The sequence below is a fragment of the Thermobia domestica genome, chromosome 13 (genome assembly GCF_964235325.1).
Source record: "Thermobia domestica chromosome 13, izTheDome1.hap1.1, whole genome shotgun sequence".
NCBI classification, from domain to species: Eukaryota; Metazoa; Arthropoda; class Insecta; order Zygentoma; family Lepismatidae; genus Thermobia; species Thermobia domestica.
Window position 1 is genome coordinate 133356391 of NC_137466.1, and position 14505 is coordinate 133370895.

The 14505-nt window shown below is 32.2% G+C and overlaps 1 protein-coding gene across 1 annotated transcript in view; it reads left to right on the plus strand.

Annotated features, from left to right (window-relative positions):
* LOC145668524 (uncharacterized) overlaps positions 1 to 14505 on the plus strand; it is a 158520-nt gene that overhangs the window by 110435 nt on the left and 33580 nt on the right. The window contains exons 12-16 of the mRNA XM_081736501.1: positions 2268 to 2375; positions 3433 to 3540; positions 6770 to 6877; positions 8891 to 9043; positions 10705 to 10863. Of these exons, the coding sequence (XP_081592627.1) occupies positions 2268 to 2375; positions 3433 to 3540; positions 6770 to 6877; positions 8891 to 9043; positions 10705 to 10863 (636 nt within the window). The remainder of the gene's footprint in view (positions 1 to 2267; positions 2376 to 3432; positions 3541 to 6769; positions 6878 to 8890; positions 9044 to 10704; positions 10864 to 14505) is intronic.

A 14505-nucleotide genomic window follows, 5' to 3' on the forward strand; every position in this document is an offset into this window, starting at 1 on the left:
AAAGATTGTGTGTTTCTGTCACTACATAACTTTTCTTACATGTATGAGTCCAAATTTGCGATGCATATATAATTAGAGTACAGCTTCATCTTCAAACGGAAATTTGACTTAGTTTTAAAAATAAATTTAAAAAAGGTAAATTGATGTGTTAACACTGTGCTAGAAATTGTAGCGTAGTATTCAACAGATAGAATATTTAAGTTAATATTTAGGTTGTTTGATTTATCTCTTCTCATGTAATTTGTGTTCTGTACACTCTGATTAAGACCCAATCAGAAATCAATTTGTGATCGAATGAAGAAACTAGGCTAACCTAATTGAATAGAGTACCTTATGTCCGTAGCCGAGATTTTCCTTATTCTCGATTGAATTCAAAAGAATGTCCGTGACGGTTTCTGCTAAATTGTTTTCGAAGAATGTAAGAGAAACTAATATATTTATTTATACTTGCTTTTTAGAAATAATAAAAATAATCATGGAATCTGAAAATAATATATTTAAGTACAAATTCTAGCGTCTCTCACTGCCTTTCTAGTCTCTGCTGCTAGAGTGGCGAACACGATACATGTTAATTATGACTTAAGTCCCGTCGTGAATATTACTATGCATTTAGTTATATTTGTATTTATCAATTTAATCTTGATATTTCAAATAATTACGTCTATGTTGATTGCTACGGTGACTCAGATGTATACTACTCTTCTTTGGAGTAAAGGTCACCACTTTGACCTTAGATAGTATTTTCCTGATGTAGGTAATAGTGTCTCTCTTTTCTATCGTTTTCTTCTATTATCTTCATTCGATCAATTGCCCATTACGTAACTATTTACATTTCTGAATTTTCTGTTAGCTACTGTGAAACAAGCCCGTATAGTGGAATGTTAAAAGAAAGTATTTATGTAATTTTTAATTTAGAAAACATAACGTAGAACTGAAGCAAACATACGCATATAAGTAAAAGAGATGCAACCATGTATTTGTATCCACTTGCTTTCCCTTAAAATTATTTCCACGTATATGTATGATCAATGTAGTGAAAAATATTAGGCCATTGCTGTAACTAGAGTACATGGTTCACTAGTCATGCTGCAAGTTAAACGGATGACCAAGCTTTAACACTGGTTTGAATTAGCCTTTAAACTGAGTCCTCAAATAACAGTTTTCTTGAGATAATAGGGGAGCAAAACAGTGTAAGAACCAAACATTTTTGGAAAACAACTCAGCCTCATAAGTTTGTTTTAGCATTGGAGCAACAGAAATCAGGATAAAGACAGAATCGACTCTACAAATAACCATAGTGCAGTTCCCTCACACGATTTTTTATAATTTCTTATTCGTGTTCAAGTCTAGTATATAAGTTATTAGATCCATGCATATGCATACGAAGTGAAACAAATAAGTCTTAAATACTATTTGGTGTTGCCTTTGCTTGATATTATATAACGTATTTTAGGAAAAGATTTTGAATAGGAAGTATTCTCAAATATATCTACCTCAATCCTAAGTTGTTTCTTTAAAATAACAATTGGACTCAAATTATAGCTTTTATTAGACACTTTGGCATACAAATATCAAAAAGAATATTCTCATGACTAAGTGAAGATCACTGTCAACTTTAGTACCAGAGTCCTGTATTTAATTCGTTTTGTAGCTCCTGCATTTCCGATTGCAGGCTTAATTTATGTCAATGTCTTACATATCCGTGATAATGATTTTAAAAAACCAACGATCAATCAACAAACTTTAAAGGAGTATTTGGTGGCATTATATTCATCAAGGTAATTTCCATTTAAAATCAAAATAACATTGATACTGAATACACAAGCAATTCCAACATTTTCTGAACACCATCTGCAAAGGAGAACTCTATTCATCTTCATTTCACTTGAATGTTCCTTCTGCTACCCAGCTTTCCTCTATAATAATTGTGAGTTGTGCAGATTCTAATACAGTGGATAGTTAGATAATATTGATACTAATTTGAATAGTTATAATTTTTCTAAAAGATTTTTTTAAGTTTCCATAGTTTTCGGACTTCGTAGTGTTAAATATTATCTAAATATTAGATTGTGAGGGCATGTTTCCGATTGATATTCATTAATATTTATAGGTAATAAGAACGAATGATGTAATGAACTAGTGCTTACAATCAAAATATCGTTCGTCTATATTTAGTATTTGGTTTTATTTCTTATCAATATAACGCAATTTCTTACCAATATAATCTTTGAGTGCTATTTTAATCATAGATTTTTGTGACATTTAAGGTACGTGGATCGTTAACTAGTACATCAATGAAGTCCAATAGTACAAATTATTTAGATGAACCATCAACTTCTTCCTCAGTACTGACATATGATTTCACCAAGTTACAGGTAAGTCAAATCATGGGTACCACTTCAGAGTACTGTACAAATAAAACAGTATTCATAAGGTGTTTAAATTCATATTTCCGTAAATTATATAATTAAAGTTGTTATGAAATAACTTAATTGTTTCTGAAGCAAATAAAAAGTTTTGTAGAAATGACGAAATCATTTTTTTGAAGAGGAGAAATGCACGTACATTATGAATTGCTAAATAGAGCTGAGAAACACTAATTAAACACTTTGTGTTATAAAACAAATAGAGATATTACACATTAATTATGTAATAAACAGCTGGAAGCCATACGTCACAGTTTCGCTACCCCCATTCTACCTGTTCCGCCCCATAAGATCGCAATGTTTTTCAGCGAACATTCATGATGGAAATGAGAGTAGCCAATTAGACTCGGTTGTTGTGCCGATGCTCGGTTGCTTTTGGCTTCATTGAGTTAATAGGATGAAAATACATATAGGCAGATCCTCTATTCTATCACATCCTGGATATTATTGTAAATATCTAAGTGAATACTACTGTCATCGTTAATGCCAGAGTTTAATGTAAGAATTAAAATTAAAATCGATAAAGAATATAAAACAAAATCGAACATTTTTTTGAATTTCATCTACAAAATAGAAGTTTAGTCAGCCTCACTTTCTCTTCGACAATCCTCTTGCTCCCTAATTTTCTTTTACTACCTAAATTTAAGTATTTGTTGTACAGATACCAGATTGTAAAATAATGAATATTTAAATAATTATCATACTAGTTTGTGTGTATAATGTAAATAACGACTTCTAGTTGTTTGCATAATTTTCAGAATTGGCACAATTAAACATTATATACATGTAGATAGGGTTAATATGTAAGAATGTTTTCCTACATGATATTCATTGATAGTTAGAGGTAGCCAGAATGAACGATGTAATGAATTTAAGTTAACAATCAAAGTATCATATTTAGTATTTAGTATTTATAAATAAGTTGCATATTTAGTATTTAATTTTATTTCTTATCAATATAATATGTGTTTGAATATTATTTTAATCATTATTATTACCTTTCTAGGTATATAAACCGACAACTAGTACACCAAGAAACTACAATGGTGGAAATGATTTGGATCAACCATCAACTTCTTCCTCGGGAACCAGTTATACATTCAGTAATTTGGAGGTAAATGAAGCCAAGTATAAAACTCAAGAATATATGTGAATAATATTAGTAAAGTCTTTGAGTACACATTAAGCAAATTGTATTATTTAAAAATTAAAAGAAAAATAAATCGATTTCTTTTAATTCAATAAAGGGATTATGGAAAAAATGAAACAAATTCGTAGAGAGAAGGAACATTTACCTATATTGTTTGTCGTTAAGTAGTTATGTGAAAAAACTAACTTGAAACTTTGTGTACATTCTTGAACTCTCTCTCTCTCTCTCTCTCTCTCTCTCTGTCTGTCTCAATATAAGATGGACAGTTACAGTATCTTGATACGCCCTTGTAACTTTTAAATTGACGGACAAAACACGCGATATTTTAAACCATGCAAATATTGGTAAAGGGAAATTGTTTGAAATACTCTATAATAGCACAAAGTTAACAGTGTTGCAACCCAACATAATGTTCTAGTTTTTCAAATAGCACTACATCAGGTTACTACGTATTTCCGATATATATGATCAACGAAAATTTACAATTTTATATTTATTATTCTGTGTTGCAAATTAAGGACGTTATGGTATCACAAATATTTAAATCTTGCTGGCCTCTACTTAGTAATAACACAAATGAGACAGGGCAATGCGCGCCGGAAATATTTTAGCGTATAATACTATGATTATGGTATGAGGGATTTCGAATGAATATATACAAAGTTACTAGGGCAAAAGGATTGAAATTTTGATTTTTCAAAATAATTTATTTCGAGAAAACTTTAAAAAAATATGTATCTCATCTAATCGCAAAGGTGGTTTCCAATATATGTAAAGATCATAATGCGTTTACAGCAAGCGACATTTTCAGGCAAAGGTAGGTTGTAGCGGAATAGTACCAATTTCGTACATAATATTTGACTACAAATTACGCAAAATTTCACACAAATACTGTATTCTCTTTGATCCAACGTTCGACCCTTGCTTTCAAGTATGGCGAAGGGTTGGAAAGAATAGAGAAGATTAGGGCACCATACGGTACTGTAGGGTAGAGTAGTGTAGATTAGATTAGATTACGTTAGCTCAATGTTTAGTACTATTTTCAAATGTAGGATAGGGTTGAGTTGATTAGGCTACGTTAAGTCATTTTACATTTAATGTATAGCTATCATTTTTCAAATATAAAGGATATTAGTTTATGTTAATTTACGTTAGCTCACCTTACATTCAACGTTTAGCCATTATTTTCAAACGTAGGATAGACTAGGTTAGTTTAGGTTATGTTAGCTCATTGTATGGCAGCGTCACACCATGGCACTGAATTTAATAGTTACTCCAATAAGAATTAAGTAGCTCTCCAGAGTTAAGAAGCTCTGATGTAAGAAGTAACAACGGTTTACAAGTCTTTTGGTTTAAGTTGATATTTGTATCGCTAGTTGGTTTTTCTCCACTCCAGAAAGTAGCACTTCTGTACATAAATATAACTTTTTCAACTAAGTAAATAAATTTATTTTAAAACTCATTGTCTGGTTTGTATAATGTTACCAATTGACGATGCTAATATATATATATATTAAATCTACAAACATGAGGTTGATATGATGGTAAAAGAAAAAGGTATTGCTTGACTCATTGTTAAAAGCACGTTAGCATTCCGTTTTATTTTATATTTTCGATTAAAGTATGCCAATAGCTTTCATTGTACCGTAGAATCTGGATAAATTTGCATAACTTGCCAGCAAATTTAGTGCAAAGATGGGAGCAGTTCTAGTTTATGACAGACATAGTTAATTATTTGATTTACTACTTCTATTTAATTATTTTCTTTCACACTTATTGACATAGTTAATTATTTGATTTTCACTTTAGCGTCCTTTTCATCAGGGAGGCTACACGAGATGTAGACCTATAGGTTAACGTGGAATCGGAACCACATGAGCTCCTGCTGGGAATCGAACCCGAGTCTCCCACGCTAAAGGAGGAAGCCTAACCTATTATGTCCATCTGTACTAAGTGGTCACTAAAAGCAAAATTTCTTCAACTCACAAAGTGTAGTAAATTAATTAATAAAATAAATAATTCAATAAGGTACTTTAATCGTTTCATTATAGTAATGAGAGTAGTGCAAATATCACTCTTGCTTGTGACACAATTGAATTAACAATCGTAGTAATATTTATATCTGGATAATCATACAAATAACCACATAAATATCCAAATTATTTATGTAATTTCTTGGGAGCAACCCTACAACAAAGTTGAACACGGATAAATCTACCGTTTAAATGATTTATATTAATCCGATGATTTGTCGAAATAGTCTTAAGATTAGTGTTTTCGCAACACATTTTCCTCATTTCGATAATTAACTTTTGTTTTATCCGTATGCACAGATTAACCATCGGTTGGTGCAACTGAGTATTAGTCTTAGTTCCTTTGATCTGTATTTTCCGTTCTGTTTACCCAGATTATACACTCAATCAGAAATTGAATTCAGTACCACATGAAAGAACTAAGCTAAGGTACATACTTGCACACAATTGATTTAGTCTGTAAAGGAACAAAGTCAATTCTATGCAAAGGGCTAGCATAGTTCTTTTATGCGATTTGAAATTTAACTCTGTGTTCTAACAATGAAATTTGCATTTAAACGATAACTAAATTTCATATATACTGTATTTTGTAAATTTAACGTCCTACTTTATGCACTGAGGCTAATGAAGATTGTGATAATGACAATGAACACAGTGCTGTAATGAAGAAAGTGGGAGAACACCGTGAAAACCCACATGTACGATGTTTGTCCACCACAAAGCTCATAAACTCAAGGAAATCCAAGTATTTCTGAACACCGTCTGCAAAATAGAAATTCATCCTCATTTCTGCTTGGGTAATCCTTCTCCTACCACGAGTCTTTTCATATCTGTTGTGCAGATTCCAAGACAAAATGTGTTTATCGATCAAGTTTGTGTCTAATTTCTCTAATCACTTTTGCTGGTTTCCATAATTTTCTCAATTGGCGGAATTGAACATTATTTCCACGATGGTAGAATTAATATGAGATAATATTCTCCTACTTGGTATGGTACAACTATATATTGACACCTAAAGCTTATCAGAATGAACTATATGATAGCCATTTGCTCTCAATCTGTATACCATTCTTGTATTTTTAGTATTCATTTAATTTCTTGGTAATAATATATATGCATTTGAATATAATTTTCATAGAAGATTTTTTGTTATTTCTAAGGTACCTATACAGTCATTTAGCGTATCAGAAAACTCCAATGGTACAAGCTATTCAGATCCAAAAGCTACATCTTCCTCAGTAATGAACTATGGTAACGTCAAAGTGCAGGTAAGCCAAACACAATTAGAATTAAAGAGTATATTGAACAGTACTAATTAAGTATTTAAATAAATATTGTCGCGAATTTTGTGCTTAAACATCAACAAGTAGCGGCGTCAACACGTGAAGGAGTTTTGTTTTGTTTTAGTTAAGCAAACACTTCTTAACAAGCTAAATTTTACCAAACCTAAACATAGCATTTTATCTCAAATTAAATGTAATACAATCTAAGTTACATTTTAGCCTTATATTCCTTGGACAGATTTTGCCTCCTGAATATTATACTATCCAGTTAATCTTAACAGCACTGCGGGCAGTCTATGCAGCAAGGATGATATCCTTAATTACTCTCATAGGAATACATGAGGAACCGACTTTTGAATGTCCATATTTTGGGATGTAATGAATGAATCACATTTTTATCAACAAAGTCGATTCCGAACACCTGACTCTCTATATCCGGGCCAAAGTTGATGGTGGTTCACTAAGTAGTTCTTATGTCCACCTGACGGACAGGCAGAGTAAATGTATAAAGGAGTTGAGTTTTGGTAAACGAAATACATTACAAATAGATTTAATTGTTTCTGAAGCCGACAAATGTGAGATAGGAATGATGAAATGTGAGATATTATAGGAGTTACAATTGGAAGGAGACGGATGTTTGTAGTTGATGTTCTATATTAAACAGAGTCATTCTTTCCGGCTTTTTTGAACAATTTTCTGAAGTAATTCTCACATGATTAGGATTTTTTAAATATTTGATAAGTAAATGTCAATAATATGACGTAAACAATTTCTAATACAAAAATCCTCAAGAAGTAATTTACTCTTAGGATTAGTATTTCCCGGACTATTTTCTCAGACACATAGTTGAGTTTGCTAATATTTCATACATATTTAAATATTTTATAACCATTCCTACAGTACGCCACAAGTCATTTCCATTCAAAAAGTCCACAAAGAGAAGTTTACTTTTCGAGTAAGTTTTTTTTTTCGGGCGAAGTTTCTCGGAAAATTACTGAAGTATGACATGATTAAGTGTAAGAAATGGGTGCGAGAAAGTGTAGTAAGTTGAGCTGTACTTTTATTTATTTTGCTTTCGAGAAACTGCATAATTTACACCGTTTACCAAACATTGTTAGGGTTATGAAATCTAGGAGGCTCAGATGGACAGGCCATGTAGTCAGGATGGAAGAATGTAGGACTGCATCCAAAGTTTTCCCTGGAAATCCAATCTGTAAACGACCATTAGGAAGACCTAGGCGCAGATGGGAGGACAATATTAAGATGGACCTAGCAGAAATAGGAGTACAAAACAGAAAAAAGATGCAGTTGGCTAAGAACATAAGTGGGTAGAGAGCTTTTGTGAATTTAGCATTGAACCTCCGGGCTCTATAGTCCCTAGAGATAGTTATGTTTTTTAGCCTGCTTGTCTCTGTAGATTCTGATTCAATGGCACACGCAATAAATGTGGCAAAGAGCGCTACTACATTTAAATCCTTGATCAGTCATTAGTTACCGGGAGGATAATATAGAGTGTGAGGACTATAATCCTTACAGGATAGAGATGACGAGTTTTCGTTTTTTTTTTTTTTTTTTTGCCGTAAAATACCTTGGGATATCTTAAACCATCAAGTGTGTAGTTAATATATATCTTGAAAATATCGCAGGAGACACGTTTATTCTTTTGTCGATAGTAATCATGTATAAACATGATATCAAGACAGAAATTAAGTCGTAGCTTGAGATTGACTACTTTATTTCTGATATATGGACGGGTTAAAGTTACAGTGGCGCATTTTCTTGGTTTCCAGTGTAATTTTAACTTATCCATATATATATATATATATATATATATATATATATATGCTTGTATTGGGGAAACAAAACGATAGTAAAAGATTGCAGAGAGTTATTATTAATTTGAGTTACTTATAATATGCGATTATAAAGATAAAGATTTGGTGGAATACAATCATTAAAATTAATAAATTAATACCATTAATATTATTTACTTTGCAGGCTTCAAGTACAGATGCGATTGAAAATACACGAAATGATAATTATGATAAACCGTCCTCTTCCCAAGCTTGCACTTACAGTGAATTTATAAATTCAGATCGCAATCAGTTGAGAGGTGGATCAGAAAATCTGCTATTCCGAGAAGATAAAAAGGTATAATGTACTTACAATGATACCCATATGCTGTTGTTTCAAGTAATACGTACCATAACTAATAAGAATAACAATCATATTGTATTACGTTTCACCTTTACTTTCATCTTTTCAAGAGTAGCATTAAATCAAATCTTACATACTTCAGAAAATAATGAAAATCAAAGTAGAGGTAAAACAAATATGATAGTACATACTTCTTTTATTATTTAGTATTAAGGTATTCGAGATATCAGTAGTTTGAAATTATTCATGTAATATCGGCAGTAGGTGTGATTCCACGTTAAGAAAATAGAAATGATACATATTATCCTTCTATTTTCAGTTAAAAAAAAATTAGTATTAAGCCTTTGATTGCTACTTACACCATACGACGTCAGCCCCGATGGATTCCCACCGTGCTACTGACGCCATATGGTTTTTCCGCATTTCGTATGCGAAAATTCCTATGCAAACACAGCTGACGCCTTTCATACTTCACTTGTTATCTTCTAGGAGGTCGGGTAAGTAATCGCATGCGGTGTTGGATGGTAATGGGTTCGCGTATCAGTCCGTGGTGCCATTTCCTGGTGCACATGTGCAAAACAACTAAAGTTTGCACATTTCTTCGAAATTCGGGAGAAAATTAGCTTAAGAGAGATCATAGACCTACATACAACACTCAGTAGTCAAAAGATGTATAAGGTGTCCGAAAAGTCCGGCACTACAGGCAAAATCTTGTATTTTTGGGGGAAGGGGCTGACATTCACTTTAGCAATCTAAAGAAGTCCAAGATTTTGACAAACACCGTTTCAAGAAAGTCTTCATTACTGTGTGGCGTTCCTGACCCGGAACAAATTTTATAGCAGAAGCCATACTTTTAAATTTCTTGAGCAATCATCCCACAGCGGTATGGAACACTGGTTGTCGTTCAGAATGTCATCATTTGAACTCTCTGGCAACCTTCACACCCATAGCATTATTATTTATAGACGTTTGTCCTGTGATAGTATCATTCACTACAACAAAAGAACAAAAAATCATTTTTACAATTTTTCTTATAGTACGGGATCTTTCGGACACCCTATATTGTAAAGTAAGGGAGGATAGTGCAAAACTTGGGAACAGAACAACGCAATGAAAACTTGCTGTACATGGTACTAAATGACATTTGTGTAAAAAAAAATTCAAAACAGTATTGCTTTCAAAACACGATAAGATATGTTGAAATTCGAAGTAGTGGAAAAAGGTCATTTTGCATATTTTTTCGAAACCAGAGATTACGTAGAACCTTAAAGAGCGTATTTTCAAAACTACAAAGATGGAAGTTATAAAAATGAGTAGGTAGTGGATTTTATTACAATATTATCAAACTAATCTTACCCGTGTTCAAAGTGTGATCTGCAATTTCTAATGAGCATTCTTGTTCTATTATGTATTTTTGTAGAATGATATACACAATTTAATCTCTTATTTCTAACAAACTGTAGTTGACGTTTTGAAGTAGATGCGTATTATAGTGAACTTTAACTTGTACACATGAGAAAATCAAGCTTAAACATTAGTAGTCTAGAAATTAAGAAATCCACAATTGAAAGTATTTTAAAATATTTTAAATTTGATTTTGTGATTTTTTAAAATATTTTGCACTAAAATATTTCCTGTTCCTGTTTTGTTCTAAGAAACCTGAAGAGTCTTCGAGTCCAGATATTGTCGTGACCAAAGAGACATCCTGTCAAACTCAATCTCGCCAATGGAAACAGTATTACGGTGGTACAAATGTGACGGACTCTCTCAATAAGCTTGACCGCATAGCTAAGAAACTAATAAATGTTGAACAGGTATATCAATTTTAGTTAGATATCTGGCTGTTTAAATAAGGCTATCTTTTGATACATTGTTTATTGTTCACATTTAAGTTGGGAACTTCCTAGTTCAAGTACGAGTAGTCTTGTATATTTTCCATGCTTTAGCTTAAACTTAGGAATTTACCTACTCCGATGTTACTTGTTTTAACTTGACATCTTCAGTACATTCTGGTACAGTTTGGAATCTTCCATATTTATACGTAAGTTACGTATGGATTAGTTAAATTTAGAGTATTTTATTATTATCCGTAATTTCAGAAATTTGTGTGCTTTGGTGTAACTTTGAAATCCATACACTTGCGAAATGTTCTTAATACGTTAACTGCCACACTTGTATGATGAAAAATATGTATATAGTGACAATAAAATATTGTATAGTGTAGGATAAAGCAAAGACAGTAAAGAAGGATAGAAGTGAAGAAAAAAGTAAAAATGCTGAAAACTAAACGTCTAATTTAGAGCACGGTCAAATCCAATACTGAATTCCTATGATTAAGAGGACTAAAAACCTAGACGGAGAGAAGTGAAACATTTTGAAAGGAGAAAAATCATATAACTAACAGAAAAAAAATGAAGTCTTTGGTTTAATGTCGGTCAGTAACAGTTTAGTTAATGTAAATAGCGTAGCTACAAGTGTTAAGGGAAAACCAGAGTTAGAATCTTTCCATCGGACGATGAATCCACACTAAAAATCAGTTTATCGTCATTTCTGACAATTATTAGTAACTTAGGAACAAAACCAGAAGTTGTACTAGCTTTTACTATTTTCGGTTTCAGTAGAAAAACAAGATTTACGATTAAATCTATTCCTGGGAATCTTGGGAATCTATTGTCGTTTCCTATTATCGTTTTGCTCTATGAAAATCAACATTTAAACCGGAAGTACTAATAAATTTATAACACTTCCGGCTTTAATAGTATGTTACGGGTACAGATTGTATGTTTTCTTGATACATTGAGTCAATTGGAATAAACTGCTTGTCGCTATCTATTTCCGTTTAGTGGGCAATTTGTCCACCTTAGTTGATAATCTCTTCATTTTGGACGTTTTAATCGTTTTCTCTTTTGGGCGTTCTGGCCGTTTCGGAGTTTTTCTGGAAGTTTATTTGGATGGCCTGACAGTTTTGGCGTTTTGACATTATGATCGTGTATGTGAATGTTTTGGAAGTTTCGGAAATTGGGCATTCTGTTCGTTTTCTTTGGGAGGGGAAGAGGTGATTTGACCGTTTTAGCTTTTGAGCGATATTACTGTTTATGTGAGTATTCCGATCGTATGTTTAGGTGTTCTGGTCTTTTTATGTATGATATGACAGTTGGACGTTCTGACTGATTTGGCAATTGCACGTTCTGTACCTTTTAATTTGGAACAATATGACTATTTTTCTTAGCGATTTCTCCGTTTTAATTTTTGACCGTGGTGACTGTTGGGAGATTTGTCACCTGCAGATTTCTTCTGTTGTGCGTTCTGACCAATTGGCTGGACATTGTGACCAATGTTGTGGTAGATCTGCTCGTTGAGCGTTTTGACTGTTTTTGTTGGTGTTATGGCCGTTTGTGGGCGATTTGCCCAATTTATAATTTTGATGTGACCGTTGGACACTCTTATCTAGACTCTTTTTTAAAAAAATACTTTCTTTTGAGCTCTTATATCTTTATTCTGGATCCTTTGAAGTTATTACATAAAAAGTAAACAGCATATCAAATAATACTCTCTGTTTGCATTAGCAATTTTACGGCCAATGTAACAAATTGTATAATGATGGTGCCCTTTTATTAGTTAATGGATTTCTTCCCTTGCTTAGAATCCCGAAATATTATTTTATGGTAAAATATAATAAGTGTTTTTATTAGATGTCCATCCTCAAAAGAACAGATGGTTGTTCGAAAAGGCATTTTTTTTTATTATAGACTATAAAAGCAATGATATATTTTTAAAGCAATAATGATTTTAATAGTTTATAAATACGCTCTTTTCAATTATTTTTCTCTTTCATATTACGAGGTACACGAATGTAAAGTGAAAGGGAATAAATTATTTATCTGTTTCAGCATCCTAGAAAAAAAACATTAAACAACATAATTTTGAACAGAGTCATTTGTTTTATTATCTTCAGTGCCTTTGATAAAGTTGTTTCCAGCAAAATATGGAGGAACGTTCTGGCGTGAGAAAATAATTCCGTTTCTCCTAAGCTTAATTTGTTATTTAATATTTGTATTATACTGTGTTTTTATATTTTTATGTTATCATATAAGTATACAAAAATAAACAATACAAGAATTCCTTATATGTTCAAAATAGCATTACCATTATATGTTTGTAAGTTTGTTTGTTTGAAAAGTTTTTTTTTTAATATTTTGTTTTATTTCACTGTCGAAAAACTTATTTAACTTTCTGAATCGAGCTTCAACTATAAGAGACAAATGAAACTCAATAGAAGGCAATTAATTGACGATATTTTTTGAACAGCGCGGACCTAAACTCACGAAGTTCTTTCTCACAGAGGGACAGTCAATACTAACCGATACAACACCCTTGCATCGTTCGTTATAAGAAGAGATTAAGATCAAGATGTGAGAAGTGATTTGATGTCCTGGTCTTTCCAACTTACCGTATATCTCTGATTTGTCTGTATGGATTTCTATGTATTGGAAAGTTAAGGGAAAGTTCGTACGAGATCCATTTCCGTTGAAATAAAATGTACCAGAAAGTATTTTGTATGTGTTCTATTCCAAAGAGTCCAGATAAACATCGGTCACTCGGAGAGTGATATTTATGCATCAAGTATTTTACAGAATTTTCCCATAGCTGGCAGTAGATGATATAAACTGCATAATATATCAAATTATCCCTTCGCCTTTCCCGTTCTGTTTCTATGTCTTCCTTGCATTTAATATCGCTTCAGAAATACTTCCATTGAGATATCTGTCGCCTAGTATCATAGTGAGGAAAGTGTTGCTAATCGCGGAAGGTATTGACATATAGGTAAGTTTTTGGACTTTCGCCGAGTTTAATTTCACTTACTTTTATAATATAGTATAAAAGTGTTAAAATAAACATATATATATAAATAATGCAGATTATGTGTAAACCGAACTCATCCATAGGGATCGAACTTGATATGATGATATACCTTGACATGTTGTATAAGCGTGTGCAGCCTTTCGGTTCTCAAACTATGGGCAGTTAAATTATAAGTCATACTTTCGGAAAAACAAAAGCAGAAAGCACTAATTTTTTTTTTGCTTTTATTTCTGAGTTTCATCCAATATCATCGATGACATACATCCAACTTTTGTATTCACGGTTTAGTCACTTTTCTCGCGGTTTTCTGTATTTTCTGAACAATATTTTTCATATCTTTAAATATTGTACTACAAAATTATACATTATTTTTGACTGCTTAGAAATTCTCATTCCCAAGAAAAGTCAATAAAAAATTCCCATTAACAACCAGAAAGTAGTTAAAAATATTTTTTTGGAAAATCACTGCCGAAGAGCAGGACCACTTTTCCGCTTAGGCACGCTAGGCACGTACCTATAGTGCAAGAAATTGGAGGGCGAAAAGGAGAAAAAATTGAAATACGCTGGTGTACAAAACAACGTCATTTTCGTTC